This window comes from Xyrauchen texanus, chromosome 15 (assembly GCF_025860055.1).
Source record: "Xyrauchen texanus isolate HMW12.3.18 chromosome 15, RBS_HiC_50CHRs, whole genome shotgun sequence".
Taxonomy (NCBI): domain Eukaryota; kingdom Metazoa; phylum Chordata; class Actinopteri; order Cypriniformes; family Catostomidae; genus Xyrauchen; species Xyrauchen texanus.
Genome location: NC_068290.1, coordinates 11,351,018 through 11,376,038, shown reverse-complemented (window position 1 = coordinate 11,376,038; position 25,021 = coordinate 11,351,018). Strand labels below are relative to the sequence as shown.

The 25,021-nt window shown below is 37.3% G+C and overlaps 1 protein-coding gene across 1 annotated transcript in view; it reads left to right on the top strand.

Moving 5' to 3' along the window:
• Window positions 1-6,320: 6,320 nt before the first annotated feature.
• Window positions 6,321-25,021, top strand: part of emc2 (ER membrane protein complex subunit 2) — a 48,826-nt gene continuing 30,125 nt past the window's right edge. Inside the window, exons 1-5 of the mRNA XM_052144836.1 lie at window positions 6,321-6,378; window positions 6,925-7,038; window positions 16,644-16,708; window positions 18,786-18,871; window positions 20,366-20,423. Of these exons, the coding sequence (XP_052000796.1) occupies window positions 6,339-6,378; window positions 6,925-7,038; window positions 16,644-16,708; window positions 18,786-18,871; window positions 20,366-20,423 (363 nt within the window). The 5' untranslated portion in view covers window positions 6,321-6,338. The remainder of the gene's footprint in view (window positions 6,379-6,924; window positions 7,039-16,643; window positions 16,709-18,785; window positions 18,872-20,365; window positions 20,424-25,021) is intronic.

The following is a 25,021-nucleotide window of genomic DNA, read 5'->3' as shown; positions in this document are numbered from 1 at the left end:
GTACTTTTTGATGTAACAACCAGTCAGATTGCTGTAACTAATTACTGTTAAAAACACTGACAGTGAGTGAGACCTACATTCTGCCTAGCATGTCTTTTTGTGTTCCACAGAAGAAACAAAGTCATACAGGTCGGGAACAACATGAGGGTGTGTAAATGATGATAGACGATAAACTTGATAGTATACTTGGTTGGTCCTGCCTGTCTAAATACCATAAAGAAGAGGCAAGCATGAGGTAACTAAAATGAAAAAGTAATGGCGCTAACTTTGCATTTTTGAAGAACAACAAAACCTCAAATGATTGCCGACCCTCCTGAGGAAATAGATGTCTTCAGTTGCAACAATAGCAGAGAAGGGCCAGACCACCACTACTTTGGATACTGCAACTTTGGGAAGACCTATTTTTGCGGCGAATCAAGCCCGTGGTCTTGTGAAATCATTGTGCTTCTGCTGCTCTTCACCGCCAGAGTAAAGTTGAGGAAATTGCAGACGTGCTATAAAAACAAGCTATATTTCCAGTGGTTTCTCGTAATCGTGCTTACTGTTTACAGAACTGGTGACAACAGTCATTCTTTTGTATTGGCGTTGCAACAGTATAGGTGTCCTGTATCGCTGATGTGGTTGTAACTTTGCTAACCCCAAAAAGACACATGGGAAGACTCTTTTGAGTCCAAGGAGTGACAGTGGCACGGGTGAGTTGTGGGTCGTACTTTACTGCCTCTACATATTGAGGGCAACTGAAGCACGTCCCATTCGGTCTCAGGAAGTGTTTTGCTAAAACGAAATGAGTTCCAATTTAGGACGAGAAATAATGTGCAGTGTCGTGAGCTTAAATAGTGTTTCACAACAGGAAAAAGGTTTCCAGGCTGTCAGATTAAATGAGGTCCTCTTTGGTTGTGGTTTCACAGCTTTAGAGCATATGTTTGAGAGCTGAGAGACAATAGCTTGACTGCATACTATTTCAACAGGCCTTTATTATCTGCTGTTTGCAGTCACATCTTCTGTATACGTGCTAGAAAGTTTTTGGAAAAGATCACTACAAGGCAAATTTACTTCCTTTTTTACTTCCAAGATTTAAGTCCTATTGTCAACCAATACTGATTTTAATACCAATTTCCAAGTCATATATTTTGGTAAAGCCTTTTTGGCCATCTTCCTTGCCAACCAGTGGCAATGCTTTAAGCTAGATGTAATGTTGAAGTCCTGTGTTAATACTTAAAAACATACAATTTCACAATGTAAAAGGTGAAAATGAATAGTTATTACCTGAACTGAGCATTCTTACCCGATTTCACTCTTTTATTAGTGTAACTTATAAGGCAAGGCAAATTGGTTAATTTACATACTGTATTATCACATGAAGCTCTTGAAAGCACTGCTCTTGCAAACACATCTGTGCTCAGACATGTGCTGAGTGGCTTTTGGAGACTTGGAACAGTGAAGGAAATTAATAAATTCTTAAAAAGTAATGGAAAATGTATTTAAATGTCTGAATATACACTCACTGTACACTCAGGAACACCTGAACACCCACTTACTCATACGATTATCTAATCGGCCAATCGTGTGGCAGCAGCGCAATGCATAAAATCAGGCAGATATGGGTCATGCGCTGCAGTTAATGTTCACATCAACAGATTGGGGAAATAATATGATCTCAGTGATTTGGAGTGTGGCATGATTGTTGGTGCCAGGTGGGCTGGTTTGAGAATTTATGTAGCTGCTGATCTCCTGGATTTTCACACACAACTGTCTAAAACAGTTCTAATGAAGACAAAGAACATCCAGTGAGCAGAAGTTCTGCAGATTAAATTGTCTTGTTGATGAGAGAGGTCAATGGAGAATGGCCAGACTGGTTCGAACAGACAGAAAGGCTACGGTAACTCCGATAAACACTCTGTACAATTGTAGTGAGCAGAATAGCATTTCAAAATGCACAACATGTCGAACTTTGAGGCAGATGGGCTACAACAGCAAAAGACCATGTTGGGCACTTTATAGAGCTGTACAGCCGCAATGCCAATTTGTAGGTGAATCCAGAAGTCTAATTCACCATGGGTTCCCTCTGGATTTTCCTATGGATTATTATAAAGTTTTTTTTTTCCTTTTTCTCCCCAATTTGGAATGTCCAATTCCCAATCTCGTCTCAATCCGGGTGGGGGAGGATGAATCTCAGTTCCCCCTCCTCCAAGTCTGATACCGTCAATCCGTGCATCTTATCACGTGGCTTGTTGTGCGTGTTACCATGGAGACATAGCTTCACTCCATTCTCCGCGGCATCCACGCACAACTCACCACCACCCCACCGAGAGCGAGAACCACATTATTACACCATGTTACTCTACCCTCCCTAGCAACCGGGCCAATTTGGTTGCTTAGGAGACCTGGCTGGAGTCACTCAGCATGCCCTGGATTCGAACTCGCAACACCAGGGGTGGGAGTCAGTGTATAATTGGGTTTTTAAACTTACGAGCTATATAAATTCTGTGGTAAACATTATTTGATGATACATGGACGTTTTGTTCTACAACATAAATGATACATTATCATACCTCAAATGTGAATTTTTAAGCCACTGTGTGTTTTTAAAAAGAAGTATGAATTCAATACAACTGTGTGTAATTTATGTTGTAGAAAAAAATGTTCACATAATGTCAAGAAGTGTTAACCACAGACATTATTTTACACATAAGTTCTAAAACCTCATTATGAAAACCAATAGGAAAATCCAGAATTTTCTTCAGTTTTTTTGGACTACAACCTGAGAAGCTCTATTAGGACCATAGTGTTCTATTTTTGTTAAACTCAGCTCTAAATTATATTGGATAGAAGATGCTCTTCGTGTGTGCAAACTGTATATAATGTTTTAAAAATCATTATCCAGTACTAACGTGTGACATAAAAAGTAGTGGAAATTAATAAAATCAATTAATCAATTAAGATTTGTAAAAAGTTTTGAACATACATTTTTATAGTTCTAGCTCTAAAATATATTTAATATGTTAGCTAGAATTTGCTTTTTTGTGAGGAAATCTCTATTAAATTGTATATATTTTTTACATGACCGCATACATTAATTAAGAAAGACTGGAAAAGTCATTAAAATGAATAAAATCTTAAAAAGTCAAGGAAATGCTATGGAAATTTCTATTGTGCACATAAATATTTCTAGTTTGCTCGCCTAAAAAAAATATTTTATATATCGGCTAGAAATTGCTTTTTGTGAGTTAAATGCTTATCCAGTAAACACTGCAAAGGTCATAGAAATGAATAAAGTCTTCAAAATGTATATTATAAATAGCCTATATATTTTCTATACATGCTCTGTCCAAAAATATAGAAATTGCTCTTTGTGCAATCTTTGACCCAGTTGTGTGGAGACCATACACCCATTGCTTCAAAACACTTTGTCACAGGATCAAGGGTTGAATATAGTTCTTGGCACTGGAACAAGTGTGTGATGCTTTTGTGCATGTCTATGAATGTGTATGTGTATGTACAACAGAAAAAAGGGGAAAAGGCATATTTGTGTGTATTGGATGTGGGGACTTGGGGAATTCATGCTATGGCTATAGCACAGGTCAAAGGCCCCTTGGAAGAAGCTTCATCATAACAGACCATGCGAGGAGCTAAAATCACATGTATCATTTGTCTAAGGTGGAAAGTGATCCTGTGAGAGTGGGATTGAAATTTGCTTTCAAAGCAAACACAGACCTGTGGCTTCCAAAGGGTGGGCTTGAATGCTCCTGTAAATTGCATCGGCCTTCATTTTCTGTAATTGGAAGATATTGCTTGGGCAAAAAGACTGGAAAAGCTCAGTGGTTATTTAAAACCACAGAACACCTCACCCATTGCTCCAAATTTGGTTTTATAACTGCTTGTGCCAGAGATCAACAGGCCTGACTACTTCTGTCAGAAATCATAATAAAATGTCTAAAGAATTTCAGTCAATGCACTCTTTGTGGCATCAGGCATATGAGGGGAAACAAAGGTCTATCTCATGTCACATGTGGTGCTCCAGAGGCATGGAAACCTATGCAAACAGTAGTTAAGAAGCACAATTTCGGTTTTCAAATGGCTACAATTGATCTCTCCTCATGGTGGCACTTCTGGCAACAAACGGAGCTCCAAAGTAAACTGTCAAAGCTGTGAATGGGAAGTGTCTTCTGTATTAACAACTCCAAAAGAGACTGTTCTGGTCTGCTGCACAGGTTGCCAATGGGCCTTTGAAGGAATAGTGCAGCTAAAAATTAAAACTTTGTCATAATTTACTCATCCTCATGGATGTTGTTTGTAATTGTATTGACTATTTCTTCCATAAAACACAAAAGGAGAATGTTAGACCACGTTTCCATCTGGTATTATGATGCATCTTGGGTGATCCGATCACATGTGGTCAGGTGAGACACATTGCTGTTTACATCTGGTCTGTTAAATACATCTCCTGTGACCACATGTGTTCATATTTGGAAGGGAGGGTCTCTGTTTCATGATGACATACATCAATCAGTCTTTGTGTTACTGCATGATAATAAAGTACAACTAATAAAAAAAAGACAAATAAAGCACAAAAAACAAAAACAAAACAAAAAACGGTGCACTGTTTCTTCCAGATGTGGTTAAAATGTAATATGTGCACAAACGCAACATGTCAAGCAGAATCTTCCATTTTTTTGTCTATTACCTTAAGTTTAGACCTGTATTTAGGGCTGACCACATCGATGCTGAAACGTGTCTTAATACATTAATTCATGGATTAGACATCAATACTTGGCGAAGGACAGATAGGGCAAATATAAAGATTTTCAGTGAATAAAGACTTAAATATCAGTTAGTTCCTCACACAATGGCGCACAAGTCATATAGACCACTTTTATAGTGCTTTTGGAGCTTGACAGTCCCAGTCCTCACTCATGTTCATTATATGAAAAAGAGTGGCCAGTATCGAAAAACATTTGTGCTCCACATAACATCATTAGTGTGAGTAAGCAATGACAGAATTTTTTTTATGGGTGAAGTATTCCTTTAAAGAGAAAAGCCCAATGGCTAAAGCTTGCTTGTTTTACTGTAATATGGTTATTACACTGTTTACCTTTCCAGCAAAAAGGCCCAGCCACATATCAAGTAACTGCCATCCATGTGCAAACTCACAAGTCACCAGAGCTCAGATCACAATACACCACACATCAGGTGTTTGTTTTTTTTTTTTTATCCCCAGAAGGAAATTACATTTTCAGGGTGCTCTTTTCACACCACCATGCCAGCAGTGGCCTTTAGGAAATGAAAACATCAGTAAAGCTTCGACAATGCACAAGCAGCCACAAAGGGAATGACATCAAGTTTAGGGTTATGCTGCTATAAACAAGCATGTGCTGAGTCCACTTGGGTGAGTGCACACAGCAGACTGAATCACACACTGAGCCAGATCCACAGCTCCTAAGAGACCAATTGAGCACACACAGAAAGAAAATAGAAACAGCACATGAAACCACAGTAACCTTTAGAAATGCTACGAAGACTCTCTATGGTAATACAGTAAAATTGACTAAAGCTCAGGAATTCAATATACTTTAATTCAAACATACACAAAGTCTATTTTTGTTACCAAATCCACTTTACATATTTTATTATGTCCAATGCCAAAGAAGAAAAAAGAAAGACAGAAAAAACAGGACATAAAATAGACAAAAACTAATTTTAGTCTGACAGCAGCTTGGCTCACACATTTGCATCGTCTCTAGATAGATGCGGCAGGCAGGCAGGCAGACAGACAGACAGACAGACAGACAGACAGACAGATAGATAGATAGATAGATAGATAGATAGATAGATAGATAGATAGATAGATAGTTAGATAGAATAATGTACATAATTTACTGAAAATATATACAGAGTATATATTTAAATAAACAGATAAAAAAACATATTCTTATATTTTTACATTTTACATACACAATCGAGAATATTTGGTTAATTTCTTGGTTAAATTCTTGCCTAAAATGCTCTGACACAATAATGTGGAATCATCTGCAAATCCAAACCTTTAAAATGATGCCTCATTAACCTGATATTATATCAGGATTGATATGAATGCAATTATATTATGTTATCCTAACCACTTAAAATGCCATGGTGTGTTACCACTTGGACCAAAGAAAAGAGAAACCGTGATGCGTTGAGATTACTTGAAAGTCTAGAACTCTGTCTGTCTGTCTGTCTGTCTGTCTGAGGCAGGTCTGGGCTTGGCCTCTGCCCTTCACTGACCCCTCCTCACGGAGTTAACCAACGACGTCACAAGTATCCACCAATGAAGTTGCCGAGGGCGGTGCTGCGAAAACATGTCGTCCATATCGGAACTCTACGATGTCAGTTGGGAAGGTAAATCACTTTGTTTTCGTTAACAGCGTGTATTCGTAGAATCAGAATTCCTCTTAAATAATTATATCTATCCAAGTTATATACATTTAAAATTTTTGCGATTTAAAAGCCATAACTGTTAAGCTTTTCACCAAAGACCACATCCTAAGCACCCAGTTAGCTTACAAAGCTACATGCTAGTACAAAAACCGTTTGTCTAAAAAGCTACATAAAGATACATGACAAAATATGTGTTGCTCAGTGCAAAGACACCGAACAATATATATATATATGATAGGACATGACATGACATGACATGACATGAATGACTAAATGATTAATAGCCGGAGTTAGTATGTTATATATATATATATATATATATATATATATATATATATATAGCTGGATATAGAACCGAGTCAGGCAGCATTTCAGTCTGAAGCACCAGACTGCTAAAACAAGACAGGCAGCTTAATAATAATAATAAAAGTTTAATTATATTAAAAATAAATTGACAAGGAAAGAAGTTTCAGCCAAATGCTAATGCGTTCCATTATTTCATTTCAGAGATGCGTGACAAACTCCGTAAGTGGAGAGAAGAAAATTACAGGAACAGTGAGCAGATTGTGGATGTTGGTGAAGAACTGATTAATGAGCATGCGTCTAAACTGGGAGATGACAGTAAGTAAATTAGTGTAAACTAAACCGATTCATGCACAAGAAAATCCCCTCTACATCACATTCCATTTTACAGTGCTCTTAAAGTTGATAACATAATTTTACAGTAAGGTGGCCAGACGTCCTGTTTTTACCTGGACAGCCCCGTTTTCAAGCACGTTTTCTTGTGTTCCGACTTATTCTGAAAGAAATCATCTTTTTTCACGTATTTCACCTCTCCTAAAATGAAATCACACAATGTTATTTGCAATACATGATTGGATTAAACTGTCCAATCACAATCCCCTATCAATAGACTAGTTAGTGAACTGATTGAAGAGTCAGTTTAAATGAGCACACAGATGAAATTGCAGCTGGAAAAATGTCAAGGAAACATACATACATTTAATGATGACCTTCAAAAAGAGTTTACATTTCTGAAACGAGTCAAAGACAGAACCTTGTAAAGTGAGGTGTGAGATTTGTGGCGTTTGCTTTTCCATCACCCATGAAGGTCGCACAGACATCGCGCAGCATGATCATACAAAAATCGTGTGGATGCTGCTAAACGTGTGCCACACCAAGTGTTAGCGATTTTATTTTTTATATATTTTTTTTGGTGGAGTAAAGTTCCAAATCTGACATTGTGCATGCAAGTGAACTACCTTTCGCTTATCATTCTGTTGTGAACGGCCATAATTTTTGGTCGGCTGACTGCACTGCGAAATTGATCAAGAAATTGTATTATCCAAAATTTTCTTCTGCCCGCACCAAATCTGAAAGTGTCATATGCAATGTACTCACTTTTGTGCAGCTGGACTATCAGAAATGGCAACACATGTTTCCTCTTTCTTGGTCCAGCTCTTGAAATAATACTACACATTTTCAATGGTCTGTGTGCATTCTTTCTCAAGAAATATGGACAAAATTTCTAAGAGACATTTTCAGAGATACTTTCGCTAAACTTGGGATTGGATTCCAAGCAAACAGCCACTTTTAACCGTGCACTGGAGATAGTAGAGCAAGACCACATATCAGCCACAGAAGTGGCTTTGCACATTCATTACCTGAGAAAATCTTGCAGGCCAGGCTGGAGGTGTCATTCATACCCTCATTAAAAAGCAGTTGGATGCCCTGGTTGAAGCTGGTGACATGCGAGCGGATGATTTCTCTTGTGCAGTGAGAAACTTTTATTCAGCATTGGTGGATTACATCCAAACTTGGAGCCGCTCATTGGAGAACAGAAAAACTTGAGTGGGTCTTACTGAGAGACATCCCAGAGTAGAAAGACATTCAGAGCAACCTCAAACACTCCAGAATCACCATTTTCAGTTTGATTGACAAAACTACGCTCTTTGATGAGTGGGATTCGTCGCATCACTGAGTGGAAAATGAACAAGACAGATGTTTTTTGTGAGCTGGAGAGCAAGACCATCAACTTCGAGTCCTATCTAAGGTCTTGGAGTTTATGCCTGCCTGGGACATCTGCATCTGACGAGCGTGTGTTCTCATTAATGAACGCAGCATGGACACAGGATAAATCTCGACTCAGTGTAACAGTCATGAAGGCAATACTTTTCCTTTATCTTAATTTTAGACTGGACTGCTCTGCATTTTACGATAAACTCTTGAAAGACAAGCACACTGAGAAAAAATGGTGTCAGCAAAAAGTACAAGGTGACAACAGTGGCAGATGCACACCCTCTATTTCGCATTGATCTGCACCTAGGTAAGGATACGTGAATTTAATTTAATTTTGCTGGGAGGGGGCCTGGCCTGTTTTCCACAAGCAGGAATCTGGTTACGCTATTTTACAGGCAGCTGCATTTTAGACAATGTAAACAGTCTTGGAATGAAGATAAACGTGAGTAGTTCAAATAGTCACTCAAAAATTGAAATTTGGTAATTATTTACCCACCCTCATGTTATATCAAACCAAAAATTACTTTCTTTTTCCATGGAACACTAAAGGAGATATTAGGCAAAATGTTAGCCTGTCACCATTCATTTTGATTGTATATTTTTTCCTCACATCAAATTAAGGAATTTATGTTACGTTTATATTCATGTGTCTATTTAATGGTGTGTGAGATGGGACAATATATAGAATATCCACATATTTTGAAATTTGCTGCATTGTTTTTTTGTCCTTGTGGACATAAATTACATGACTCATTTTAACTTAACTGTTTACGGGGTTCGCGCTATGTCCTTTACATGCTTAAGGTTCTTGAATTAAGCTTTTAAGAAATTAAAAGCTGAAGTAAAGCTGAAGTATGTAATTTTTACAGCACTAGCGCCACTGAATGAAATTGCTGAAATAAACAATGACAGTGATTACAAGTTTCAGAGTTTTGAAACTTCATGTTAATCAGAATGCCGATTTCCTGACACCATTTAAAGGATTAAGAGAAAGTGGTTTAACACACCTAGGTTTCTCCTGGAGAAAGCTGCCTATGAGGCTGTGGCAGACAAGCCTCTTGTTCATTGGGAAAGGAGGAAGCAGGAACCGGGTTATAAAACAAAAAGACTTTAATTACCACACTGACGAACTCGCACAGGCATAGCAGCTGAATGCGTCTCTCCCCCTCTCTCTCTAACTAGCATCCCCGGCTCCTCTTTATCCCACTCCCGGCTGATTTAGCAGCGGGCGTCCATTATTACAGGTCAGCCACACCCCCCTCCTCGTCACAGTGGCCATGTAAACACATGTGGAGTTTTAACATTTTTTTGAGGAGTGTGCATGTGCGTGGAACAGACCAAATAACAAATGTCATAGGATGGAGCCCAACAACAAAACATTTATGGGACTACAGTAGGAAAAGCACAAACTCTATAAACTATACCATTAACACCACTGTAAAATATCGATGGTGCCACAGGTTCGCATATATGCGCTGGTACATTGAGGGAATCTTGGAGTTTTATGTAAAGGTAAACTCCACTATTGAAGCACAATTCCATTGCAGGTTGCTATAGGTAAGGAAACAAACATGGCAACAACCCTGGAATATCTAGGAATAAAGCGAAGCAACAGATAAGAAAATAATGAAGTCTTCAGATACCATATTTGTTATTTACACAAGCGTCGTGGGGTAATTACGTTGTTGTAGAGAAAACTGCTTACTTCCGAGCCGCATGTATAAGGGAGGAAATTGTACGCCGCTTATACAATGCATGTAAACCGGAATGCTGCTTTCTGGCAATAACCTGCAATAACCCACTTTCTGGTGTCCATGTAAACATAGTGTTTTCAAAGCAGCTTTCTGAATTCGCCCCTTGTCTTTTGTTGTGCAAACAGTCGTAGTCCCACCCCCACCTCATGCCATTGATTGAGTAATGTTGTTGAGGTGGATCTTAGCAGGTCGCTCAAAACAAACATGAATTTGTATAGTGCCACACAGACAGTGTTTTCACGAAAAATAACCTGTGAATCACTTACTTGTAGTTGTCTTTGCATAGTAAATAGGGATTAGGGCTGGGTGATATGGGGACATTTTTTTTGGATACATTTTATCAAATTTATGGACAATTCACGATTCAAGTTTTTCAACTTTTAAACATACTCCAACATGATTCAAATTGTATGTTCTTTATTAGAATGCAATGCGATCTGGTTAGAGATATCCAAGTTCTTTTCATTATAGGAAACAAAAAAGAGCAAGAAAAATTTACAAATGCACCAATTGCACCACAGGGGGAAGTCTAATAAAATCTAATAAACCCAGATGTTCAGATATAATAGAATAATAAAACTGCAAAATAGTTCTTTGCCAGTTTAGGTATTCATTTGATCTAAACCAAGTCTATCTAGAAAGTTATAGAAACCAATATCTATACATTTTCAAGTTCTAGAAAGTACTCATTGCATATCAGACAATTTGCGTGTATATTCATAAACCCCTGCAGCTAGAGACACACCCTCTAGCGGTTCACGCTGAGCATCACCGCAATATTAAATAATTTCTCATTACAATTCAACTAGGCCTAGCAAAGTTTGTCAAAATGATCGCTTGCCAAATGTTGGCTATAGATGCAATACACTTGAAACACGTCACAGAACAAAGCAATAGTTGGAGATCTGTCTGTATAATCATGACAAAAGTAGTGGTGGATGTTTGATTTTCCCATATATAGCTTATCCATGATTTGAAAGGAAGCACCCATAACGGTCACGTAACTAGCGCTTTTTTATGGGTAAAAAATCATCAACATGAGCACACCGAGGTCAGTTATGGTCTTAAGCCGTTGTATACCTGCATGATGGACGAAGCTGAGCTACAATCACACTGTGTACAATCATACTGGGATCATACTGGGAATATTACCGCTGTCTTTTATATCAGTCTCTTTGTTAAACTGACGCGTTCATGTGGAGAACGTACACATGTGCAGCTGATCAGATCGGGAGCGGCATTAAGACAAGTGCTATGCATTCTTTTCTCTCCCTTATTCAGCCTTTGGTGGATTTACAACTTATCTAACTATAGCAATTGCAGTATTTTTTGCAACATTTCGATTTCTAGATTTAAAAAAATAATAAAAAATACGAAAACTGTGTCAAAACACATTTGAATTAATCTGAAAAATTGGAAAAACTTCCCAGCTCTTGATTTTAATCAAGTGTAGCACGGATGCGGTAAAGAAATCAAAAGACTCCTCTTACTTTACATTTTCACTGAACCAGAACATTGTGAGATGCTCCTTGACCTCTTAAAGGGACTGTTCTTTAGTGCTTTTCATACAGAAATGAATGTTAAATACTTGTAAACTGTACACATTATTTCAAACATTGACCGCTCCTATTACTATTTTATATATATATATATATATATATATATATATATATATATATATACATACATACATACACACATACACACACACACACACACACATATATACATTTTCATTATGTAATATTTATTCATTCGAATAAAATCACTTGATTCCAAAAGCATTTTCGTTTCAAGTGGAAGTTTCTATCTCAAAAATAGGGAATTAGGTTTACATGGATGAAAACCGAAAGGTTAATCTGACCATTTATCCGAAAGGTTGTCAGCTCAAACTTGAAAAGAGACTGTCGTTAAAATTATGGTTGTGTGGCTTGTGCCATTTTCAAGGCATTAAACCTGTTTGCTTCAGGGGGAGTCTCCCTGTAATAAGAGTGTAGTCTACTTTAAGTTGCTTTGCATCAGCAAAATGACAAATAAGTAATAATTAGCAATCAGTTTGCAACAAAACCCAGTGTTCAGTCACTTTTAAAAGCTAATCTCATTTACTTTTGGAACTCTCCAATGGAAGTATTGTCTTGGTGTCTAGTTTCTGACCTCTTGAATATGACTATTGCAAAGGGCGGAAAAGAACATGCACCCTTTTTTTTATTTATTTCTCTGGTCTTGATTTCTCCTTAAAGGTTTAATAACAAAAAGACCTTTCTGTTTTCTAATTAAAAACAGATTATGTTGCAGAAACATTTCAGACGGCTTAATGTTTATTTGCTTTGGTCAGTCATCGGTTTCTGAGCCAGACAACCAGATGAAGTCTTGCAATCGTATTGTCAAACATCACCACTAAAGCCAAAACACTTTTCAGCTAAAATCATTATCTTAGAGGTGATCCAATTCTTAATATTGGCTCTGAAAGTCTCTTATAGATGACAATTTTGGTTTAGCAGTTGTAAAAATTGAGCTCTTTTCTACTCAAATTGAATATAGGCCATTTATTTGCCTCATCCATATTGTTATTTTAAAACCACATGTAATCTCAAATAACTACTATTAATCGTCTTTTGGCTGTTTCGTCAGAAAACGCCACCACTGTTTGAGGAATCGTAGCAAACAATGAAGTAGCCAAGCTGTAATTTGCCAAATAGCCCTCAAAAAGACATTTACTGCACTACTTGTGCTCTTATAAGATTTTCGTGGCTCTAGGAAGTGTTTCAAACATCTAGATGGGACTCCTATTTACTTAAAGGAATTGTTCAGCCAAAAATTTAAATTCTGTCATTTACTCACCCTATAATCACTACAAACAGTATGACTTCTTTCAACTGGGATCACAAAAGGAAAAATATGAAAAATCCTTACACAAACTTCCAGACTATCATTACATCTTTTTGCCATACAATGAAAGTGAATGGTGGCTGAGGCTGCCATTGTGCCAAACATAATTTGGAACAACGTGAGGGTGGATGAATAAAAACAGAATTGTCATTTTTGGGCAAACTATATCCTCAACGAAAGAACGAACCAAAGATTAGTGATAATCTTGTGGATATGCATTGTTCACCATTCCACTCAACCCAAATGTCTGAATGTTGTAAATTCTGGAATTATGCCTTGAAACCAAGGAAGAGCACTTGCTATGTGATGAGTTGCACTGTATTGATGGATGATGTACTGTATTTGCAGAAATTAATGTATTTGTTTTGTTACTGTTGTCATTTATGATTCATACAGTCTTTAAAGAGCGGGGTAAATACTTTACACAGCTTGGTTTGATTGAAACCAGCTCTTAAATTGACTGTGAAACAAGATGGTAATTATCAAAGCAAGACTTGGAATCATAAAAACAGCAAAAAAAACAAAACTCCACACTTTTGCTTTTTTGGCCCTAGGACATTAGTTTTTAATAAATACTAACAAATTAATTCAAAAGGTTAAATGCTTTTCCGCACAGCAAACAATACAGCTTTGAAGTTTGTATTATTTGTTTTAAAGGAGTGTTCCTTGTTCAATACAAGTTAAGCTCAATTGACAGCATTTGTGACTGTTGATTACCACAAAAAAATATTTTGACTCATCTGTCCTTTTCTTTAAAAAAAGCAAAAATCAAAGATACAATGAGACACTTGCAATAGAAATGGGACCAATTTTTGGATGGTTTAAAGGAGACCTATTATTCCCCTTTTTACAAGATGTAATATAAGTCTCCGGTGTCCCCAGAATGTGTCTGAAGTTTCAGCTCAAAATACCCCACGGATCATTTATTATACCGTCTTGTAAATGCCTCTTTTTGGGTGGAATCAAAAACACGCTGTTTTTCGTGTGTCTTTTTAAATGCAAATGAGCTGCTGCTCCCCGCCCCAGACATAGTTCCGGTCTCTGTGAATAGAATCAGAGATGATGGTAACTTTAGCTACAATTAGCCTTGGAATTGGCTAACAAGCACATTCGGAAAAGAGATTTGCAAACATTCACAAAATATAAAGTGCAATACTTAACTTCAGGATTTAAAGCTGGAACATGAACAGTTGGTACTGATCCATGCTTGAGAATCTGATTTTTTGAAAATCCTGCTTTATTGACACTCATTCACAAAGCAGTACGATGTAAAATGATTTGCACAAATATACACATTGCACAAATATACACATTGTTGTATGTTTTGTGGCACATTTCCTTCAAAAACAAAACTTGCCAGGTGTAAATGAAGACTCTATGTTCACTTTTACAGCCAACAACAGAGCAATTATGATGCTTATGAAGCTGAGACATTATTCTTCTCACTGTATCTGCTCCAGCATGGAAGAAAATGGCAGATTGTGTGTAGATCACTCAGGTGAGGGACTATGATAATAGGGTGGAGTCCGTCACCAGTCGTGGGCGAGGCCTGCTCTATCGTGATGCCAAAACCATTCATTTTGACACACTGTTTTTGATTAATAGAAATATAAGAAAGAGGAGTGGGTGGACTTTTAATATTGTAGGGTGTAGGGCTGGGTATCGAGTTCGATACATTTTAGGCACCGACTAATTTGCCTCTAAACAATCGAGTATCAAAAAAACGTCTTTTCGTTCGGTTCCAAATTTCGATAGCTAAGGGGTTAATCTCGTCAACGTAAATGATAAGCATGTATAGATGTGCCCAAATCTAAAAGTGGCGGTGATTGGCTGTGTTTGGGCATCAAGGAAAAACATGACAAATCTGATGAAGCACTTGACAGTGCATGGGATAAACTTTAGAGCAGAAAGTTGCTCCGTCTTCGACTGCAAGACGACATGCAGACATCCTCTCAGTGTCCTCCTGCCACAGAGCTTCCTTCAACATGCCCACCACACGTCCTCCTCCAAAACTACTGATGAATGCAGCGGCGCTATGACTGGGACTCCGACAAGTATGGTTAACGTTTGGCAAACAAACCAACAAACAAAATCGGCTAACTTCGTAGTGGTACATGCTTGTGTACTTGTTAAATGAATGTTTCTGTCTGCGGTGACATAGTCCTATAAACTGAGACCTAAATATTAGATATTGTTTGGATGTATTGCTATAGATAGCTAGCTAAATCGATGCTAAAAATGCTTTAAGGTTGACTGTAACTGATCAAGTTTACAATTAAACTAGTTATCTTGTTAAACCGTACTTATCCTTAGGGTTGGCTGAATTAACAGTTTAGCTTTTTGTTTTAGTTTTTTTTCCTCTTCACATTAATGTTATAGCCTCTGCCCCTGCCAACCCTGGCATAAGGAGACCAGAATGCTCAGTTTTTTTGAGGTAATGTTTGTAATCTTGTTAAAATGTATTTCATAAAATTGGTATCGAAAAAGTATAGTTTAGGAACTGGTATTGAAGTAAATATATCTGTATCGATACCCAGCCATAGTAGGGTGGTTGTGTACACACATCACCGATTTTCAACTCGTTTAAGGGTTTGTTTACATAACATCGTTATAGGAACAAAATTGGCTATAATGTTACACACAAAAGGTTAGTAAGTGATTTTATCACACTAAAATCATGTTAAAACATATATTTTCTTTTATCTATATAGCTTTTGAAACGGTGAGTATTTGAAAATTTACGGATATGCCCCATTCACTTCCATTTTAAGTGCCTCATTGGAACCCAGATATTTCCTTGTATTAAAGAAAAGGATGTACATGCCAAAAATAAATTTGTGCTAATCAATATGCTGTGAAATGCTGTCGATTGAGCTGAACTTGTATTGAACCCAGAATTTTCATTTAAGCCCAGAAGTAAATCTGTGATTTTTTTTAGATCAAACATCTTTTTCAGTATACGTTTTCACGTTATTGTTCACCGAACTTAAACTTTGAAACACAGCGAAAGACGTTAACTTCTTCGCATGTGTTTACGTTTCCACTCTCCCATGTTTGCGTGTGACCGCTCCTATGAGCCTTGTAGTAATTCTTCATTTCTGTAGTCTCATTTGCAGTCAAGTTATATTTCAAGTCAAAGTTATTACGCAGTCTTTGAGCATAGGTGACAATATATGTGTAATTTCAGCATGTTACGTATGTCATGACAAATAGAGTTTAATAAATTGGTCACCCTTTTTGGTGGTTGACTGAACTGATACATAAAACTGATGTCTACGCTAAGGATTTCAAAGTTCAGTGTCTTAGTTTTATTTGGCGTCTTGGTGAGAATTTCCTGACCGTTTCCATATGGTCTGCCAGCTCGCCTACACCCAGAGATTATGAAGACAAACTGTTGTTGATGGATGTTAAAGATTGTCTTTTCTAATGATACAGAGAAGAAATGTCACAGTTTGCTTGAAAGGAGTCCACACAGGCTTGAAATGAATCCAACATCTATGCTACCAGGCAGAAAAATAGGATCTACTAATATGGTGTAATTTTTTGTTTGTCTCCTGTGCCCAGTTTGGATAATTTATGAGCAGGTGATGATTTCAGCGCTGGACTGCAGTCGGGACGATTTGGCCTGGGTGAGTTTTCTTTAAGTAACTTTCTCTCTCACTTACCCAACTTCATCTCTCACAGGCTACTTTGTCACCCCATTTGTCACCCCATTTGCCAAACATATAATGATTTTTACCCATCCAAATCACATCACTCTGCCTGTTCTATTTGGAAAAACAATTTGCTTAAGATTGAAATCAGGGATGGTGAAAAATAACAAAGGTACTCTGTGGTAGGCTGCACAATTATGATAAAAATCACAATTGTCGATTTCTTTTCCCTCTATGTAATTGTGGTTCATTTTGATTAATATAATTGCATTAAAATACTTGTTTTGTGTGGCTACACATCTAAAATGAGCTGAGAACCGTGTTCTTGAATTACTTCATTGCTAAATGATGATCTTCACTTTAGCCCTTTCAGCAGCATAAAAACTAAACTGTTCTTCATATTACAAATAAATTATATGCAATAAATTACCAACAAAAAAAGTCTGATTGGTTAAAATGCTCAACTTTTCCAAAAAACACAGCCTGGTCTCATAGAATCACATTACTATACATACTAGTATAGTATACCCTACTATATTATTATTTTTATGTGGCTTATTGTAAGTATTGGTGCAATTTCCTGGTGAAATAAACACGAGGCACTACAACAATAATGACTTTTAATCCATTTCACTTAAATCACCATAAAATATTAGATTATCACTTAATAAACACTTATTTTCACTCAAACAATGCTATCTTCAGAGCACTTTCAATATAGCGCATAGCTTTTAATCATTGCAGCACATAAGCAACTACATTTGCAAGATTGTCCGAGCGTGAATACATTTCATGGTAGCTCAAGTGATATAGCATTGCGAGAATTTGAGTCAACTCACCCAAAGTGTCCATGATATGTGCTATGAACCACATAATATACTTTTGCAAAGAAAATCGCCACACATGTAATTTTCCTGAGATAAGCTTAAAAAATAGTTGTGAATAGAACTAAATAAAATGCATATTTCTGACCAGAGATGTTTTTGCAGCTTGGTTTCAATAAATGCTTTTAACTGTACCGGAGATCAAGTTTTGAGTTCTGAAATGTACAGTATTTTTTTATAGTAGAATGTCCTCTTATATTTCATAATATCAAGGAAAATGTGATTCCTCAAGACATAAACACTTTTAAAAAAAGTCGTTATGAAATGAAAATGGATCTAATCTTAGGAAACACGTTACACGTTTTTTTTTTTTTTTTACCTTCCAGATGTCCAACTTGCACGTACACTGGTCTTTAGCAGTGCTTTAAAACAGAGAATGCTGAGAATGCAAAATAAGTGTTGACGTAGTTAAATGCGATGTAAATGTAACCATGGTATATCATGGCCCTACATAAGCGATGGTGACATAGTGATTCACAACAACCTAAACTAAAGTACTTCACCGCTACACAACTCCATTACCGGCGAGTGAAATCTGAATATTTAATTTCCAGTTAACAGAAATCTTTTAGTCGCATAGCGTAGAATTTGTTCACATTTGCAATGATTTACTTGCAGTATCGTGGTCTGAATTAATTGTGATTAATCAACAATTAGTTGTTATTTTAATTCTTTCTTTGGGAATGAATTGTGACAGATCAACAATATATAGACAGAAATCTGACTTGATGTTAATTTCCTTGTTTTCTTTGTTTACCTTATCAAACATATTTTCATTATTTTAAATCCTTTGGCAGGGAATCCCAATTAATCTTCAAATAGATGTGACTTAAGGTTAATTGCTTTGTATTTTGCTTTGCTCCTGAATCTTATTTATATTATTTTAATAATTTTTTGGGGTTATTAATTATGATTAATCAACAAGTAATCTACAAATAATCATGAATTAAGGTTAACTGCTTTGTTTTATTATTTTATAATAACCAACTATTAATATTATTATATTTTATTTTATATTTAATAAATTATATTTTAAAATAATAAAATTATAAAAGGGACTTAAGGTTATCTGCTTTATTTGTTTACCTTGTGAATCTTATTTTGGTGAAAATGGATGCTTTGTGTGCCTGTTCACACATTCATTCCCACTGTTGTTATTTTCTGCGTAGAGTTGTCTACAGGAGCTGAAGAGGCAGTTTCCAGACAGTCACAGAGTCAAGCGATTAGCAGGGATGCGGCTGGAGGCTCTGGAGAGGTAAGATACACCGCAGCACCATCTTAACACCACTCCCTTGGATTAGCTGAAAGGGTGAGGGGTGCTGGGATGTAAGTGGAAGGATGCGTGGGAAGGAAGGCTGTTTATTTTGCAAGCCAGTGTTCCTTCTGCAAAGTGTGAAAGTGAGAGAGCTTTCTTCACATTTCCTACCATGTGGCAGCATTTTGCATAACTGCAATGGAAACAAAATACATTTCTATTCTATATGTATATGGCTTTATTCGGTATATTGCCCAGCCCTACCTAGGGGTCTTTGTTTTCTCTCTAATAGTGTTTCTCTCTCTCGTTTGAGCGAACAATTTAGCCAGTTGTAAATTGATGTTAATGTATAGTATTTTAGCAGGATTTCAGATCTATTTCGGTCTGGTCACCATGTCTTCAGTTAGTTTATCAGTAATGCCAGGGGTTGTTCCATAATTGTGAGTGATTGCTCCTGCACAGTCAGATTAAATAAACTGCAAATTTGGGTCTAATTGCCGTCAGACGCTCGGCCTAAATGAAACTCTCTTCTCTGCTCCCACACGACTGAATTTTACATAAATAGAGTAAGTTAAAGCGGCTGGTGCCATGTGAGATGTGCCAGAGAGTGATTGAGGTCTAATGTGGATGTGAGAGGAGTGGCATTGGAACTCTGATAATAGGAACCAGAACTGCTTCTGTTGTTGGTTGTGGGCTGAAACAGGTTTTGATCATAAGGCCTGGGCTTTGGCTGTGTAAGCATTAGCTTTGCAGGTTGTCCTTAATAAAAACAAGCTCCATTTCATCCTGCCACATTTATTCAAGATGACGTGAAGTGCACTTGTGGCATTGTCCTTCCATTACTCAGAATAGGCTATTGGAGTTTAGGGGATAGTTCACCAAAAAATGTAAATCCTGTCATCGTTTACTCTCCCTCGTGTTTTTCCAAACCCATATGACTTACTTTCTTCCGTGGAACACAAAACAAGAAGTTAGACAGCGTGTTAGTCTTAGTCACCATACCTTTTAAGCATCATAATTCATAACCTTTTTTTTTTTAACACTTGGCACTCTCTCCGACCAGCCCGTATGATGTTCTTATGTGCTTTCAGTATATTTATTTATTTTTTGCATCTGCAACTCTTATACGTCCTGCCTCGGAATGCCTTTTATGCGAAAGGCTTAGAAATTATGCCTGATTTGTGGTGGAAGTGCAGGCTGATTTGTTTAGAGGTAAATCAAAGTGCATGCAATCATGTTTGTGGATTACACTCTTTGTGGAGCTAGTAAACCTCTCACAACACTGGCTATTTGAGCTGCGGCTTTAATGACTGTTTATTTCTGCCGCTTAGATACACTGACAAAACCTATTTTTGGTCACTATAGAAACAAGCCACTCTGTATACAAAAACTTGGTTACTGTGAACTTTATTTGATATCCTTACCACCTAATTTTGCATGGTTGATGTTCCTATTGATTTTTCTAAAACATGATCTTTCTTTTTGTCTGCGAAGGTATGATGATGCCAATAAGCTGTATGATTCAATACTACAAGATGACCCTACTAATACGGTAAGCAAAACAATCTCTTGAAATTGTGTGGTTGAAGCTTGTTTTAAGCTTAAATGTATAGTTTACCCAAGAATAAAAAAATCTTGCCTCATTTACTCACCCATATGTTGTTCCAACCCTGTATTACCTGAAATGTTCCTTTAAACACCAATGAAGATGATATTAGGCAACATGTTAGCCTCAGTCACCATTCAATTTCATTGTATGAATTTTTTTTTTAATAAATTCTATTAAAGTGAATGGTGACTGAGGCTAACATAATGCCTAGCATCTCCTTTTGTGTTCCATGGAGGAATGCAAGTAAATTATGAAAGAATTCAATTTTTTGGGTGAAAAAAAACAAACAACTAAATACTCTTTCCCCTTGATGACCTCAGCCGCTGTCCTAAATTCACACACACACACACACACATTTAAATGCAACACAAACGAGTGTGAGGTAACAAAGGGTATTGATTTATGGACTTAGGTTGCATTAAACATGGTGGTGGCAACCTCAGCAAAAATAAATGCTTTGTCTTTTTAAGACAAGGATTTATCGCTCTTCCTATGACCCCATTTTTTATTTACCTATAACCTTTAGATAACAAAGTATGCGATTTGGTCTTCACTTATTTATTTAAAGATCACTTAGGTATTAAAAGCCCAAATGTACAGTTTAATATTGATTTCTCTTTTCTTGGCGTAACGCAAGCAATCTTTTTTTTTTAATTTACTGAATATATATTGAGTTTCAGTCGAGTGGTTTACATTATCCAAGTGCACTCTGTTTTTCCAATCTTTTCCCGCAATCACCTTAAAACCAATTGTACCTGCCCTTCATTCTTACATGAGGACATGTAGCCATGCAAAAAAGTAAATGTTTCAAAAGTGTTTTCATAACTTTATTTGTTTTGGCCTTTCCTTGAAGACTCAATATGTTTTGTGTGCTGCCTTAACACATGGACTTGCTTAGATGTTTCAAATATTTTTGGGGGGCTGGCAAGGTGTGTGAGATGAAGCGGTTTAAAACATGGAGGCTTTGCTGGCAAAGTCAATAAACCTGGAAGAAAGCCCCCGGTGATCATTCTCTGCTCGTTTTCTCACTGAAGCTATCATCGTCTTCTCTTGCGAGCAAAGAAAATCACAGCCTGTCCGTTTGTCCCCACATGTGTTATATCATTACCATTGCTATTTGTTTAACTATCTGTTACCGTTGGACCAAACAGTTCCTATCTGTCTTTCTCCCTCTGAAAACGAGAGCTCTCCTTTGTTTGTTTTTTGTGCATTTCAACCGAGGCACTCTCCCTATTCCTATGATCAAGGTTAAGTTGCAAGCACATTTAACGGCATGTAAATGGGAAGTTGAGAAGATCGACATAAATGGATATCATCAAACCAATGAGGTTACAATGCTATTTTTCAAAATCTAGTATTCACATCACTTTCGCCTCCTTTTAACATCCAGAAGACATTAAATACATTTCCCCTCTGGGAAATGTGTTTCCCAGTGTCCTTGTGTTGTCCAAGCTAAACGTGGCATTAACGTGATTTTGCATATGTCCCCATGAAAGTGTTGCATTTTGTGAACCTTGCCTGCCGTAGTAATGAAAACCATCAGGACAAATATGATATCCTGTTACTAAACACCTGCAGGTAGAAATAATTTGTGAAATACGGTATTTACATGCACATCTTGTAAAAACCTGAAGCACAAGTCTGTTAAGCTCAATCAACAAGTTAAGCTCAATCAACAGCATTTGTGGCATAATGTTGATTACCACCAAAAATAATTTTGACTCGTTTTGTATTTTTTTTAAACAAAGCAAAAATCGTTGTCACAGGAAAGCCCTTGCACTGTAAGTGAATGGGACCAGTCCAACACACTGTTTCTGAAGTAAAGCCATAAGAAAGAAACATTCTTTGTCTTTACATGATTTTAGTGTGATAAAATCAGGGATTTATTGTCGTTATTGCGTTTACCAGATTAAAGGCTTTACCAGCGTTTCGTCGTCATGACAAAGTTGTATTATTAGAAGTAACTTTACGCAGACAAGTTTAGTAAGTGAATTTTATCACATGTTAAAATCATTTGAACAAGTATAATGTTTACATTTTGTGGCTGTAATTTTTAAACCGTGTGTATTTTAATGTTTATGGACTGGCCACATTTACTTCCATTGTAAGTGCCTTACTGTAACCTTAATTTTTATCTTTTTTTGTAATTAACGTGGGACGAGTTAAAATGATTTTTGTGGCAATCAACATTACGCCACAAATGCTGTGGATTGAGCTTAACTTGTCTTGAACCCGGACCTTAACTTTAATTATACATTTATGAGGGAAAACAAAAAACCTGTACATGAACAGATGTGCCAAATTACTTTTCTCTCTCATGGATCTGTAAGAGAATCTGTCATTTTTCCAAAATTCGAAATGTGAATTGTCATCATCAATATAATGAAATGATCCTCTTACACAGTTCAGAAGTAAAAACACTGGAAAATTGTGTCCAACCACGTCTCATTACCTTACCAGTCTCTTTCAGAAACCGACTGCAAACATCATCTCTTAAAGGGTAACATGCATTTGTGAATGATCATTCAGACAGCAGTCATTTTTTGCACCAGGAAGTCTGGGAAATAAAGCGAAATGGGCTGACTGTACTGATTAGATTTTTAAAGCTTTGCTTGAGCACAGAAACTCAATGTCATGCTTAGGGATTTTGGAACTGTGCTCTTTCAGGACTTACCTGATTTTAACCTTTTTTAGCTTTGGTGGCTCTCCATGCATTCTAAAATATCCCTTAAAATATTCTCGTGATCATATCACATTTATTAATTTGGCAGATGCTTTTATCAAAAGCGCCTTACAAAAGAGGAATACATTGTAAGTGAATCATCTTAAGGAGACAGTGGTATGAAAAGTGCTGCATTACAAAGTTTCACTTGCATCAGAATAGTAGTGTTCAAGACAGATTAAAGTACAGCAAGAATTGTTTATTTTTATTTTTTTATTTAGTTACTGGTTAAGTGCTCATGGAAAAGTGAGTCAGTTGCACGGTTGGAGTTGGGAAGGTCATTCCACCAATGTGGTATGATAAAATCGAAATTGTGGGAAAGTGTTTTGGTTCCTCTTTGTGTTGGTACAACAAGGCACAGTTCCTTAGCCGACCGCAGGCTTCTGGTGGGAATGTAGCTCTGCAGAAATTATTTTAGGTATACTGGAGCAGATCCAGTGACTGTTCTGTATGCCAGCATCAGAACCTTGAATTAGATATGTGCATCAACCGGCAGCCAGTGAAGAGAGACAAGGAGTGGTGTAACGTGCTCTCTTTCGTTCATTAAAGACCAGACATGCTGCTGCATTTTAGATCATTTGCAGGGATCTAATTGCGCAATCATGGATGCCTGCAATGAGAGTGTTACAGTAGTTCAGTCTAGTTATGACAAGTGACTGAACAAGAAGTTTTGTGGCATGTTCAGAGAGGATGGGTCTTATCTTCCTGATATTCTCGAGTGTAAATCTACATGATCGTACTGTCTTTGAGATGTAGTCTTTGACATTTAGTTGGGTATCAATGGTTACCCCCAGATTTCTGACCATTTTGGAAGCCGTTACTGTAGTTGAACCCAGCTGCATGGTGATGATGTGTTCAACAGCAGGGTTGGCTGGAAAGAAAAGGAGTTTAGTCTTTTCTTGGATATGTTCCAGGTGGTGCTCCTTCATCCAGTCTGAGATGTCTGCCTATCAGGCAGAGATTCGAGCAGTCACCGTGGTGTCGTTGGGCTGGAAAGACAAGTAGATATGTGTGTCATCGGTGTAGCAGTGGTAAGAGAAGCCATGTGCCTGAATGATGGGTCCCAGTGATGATGTGTATATAGAGAAAATAATTGGCCCAAGCACTGAGCCATGAGGTACCCCAGAATTCACATCTACAGAAGACGAAAACGGACCAATATCGTGGTCATCAAGGGCATGTTTTTGGCTTTGAGAAGTATCAAGTACCCTTGTGTTATCTTCAAACTCAATGCTCATTGACAGGACATATTGGGCTTGGTAGGGTGCACAATTTTACTTGTGGAAATGGTGTGTAGGTGGGTACCATGGGAACCACCCTGACACAATTAGCTTCAGCCCAGATTTCTCTGAGGCCCCAAAGGGGATTTGCCTGTTTCCTGATTTTCAAACACCAAGTCACCACCCCATCAAATCCTAATGCGTTTCTTGAATCGGGGGAGGGAATGGAATAAAATGGACCTGTTTTGCAATGTCGACTAGATCATATTTTCCCACAATCCAACCCTTTTAGGCGGGGTGGCAGGGGTTGTGGTATGGGAGGGATGACCTCATCTAGGTCACCTGTCTGTAAATGTTTGGTTGAAGCAAGGCTTATCTAAATGCTGTGTTATTTAACATGTTCAGTGGAATGGGATGAGGGTATGATCCAAGAAAATGGCGGAAAATTGGCGACTACTGTGAGGACTTGTGAGGCATCCCAGCATGCGGAGCTGAGATTGGAAACTGAACTGTCGTAATTATAGGCTGTGGAATAGATGTGGTACCCATTAACCAAAATTGTTGAATCAACAAAAATTGCTCAAGGTTTCTCTGCCATG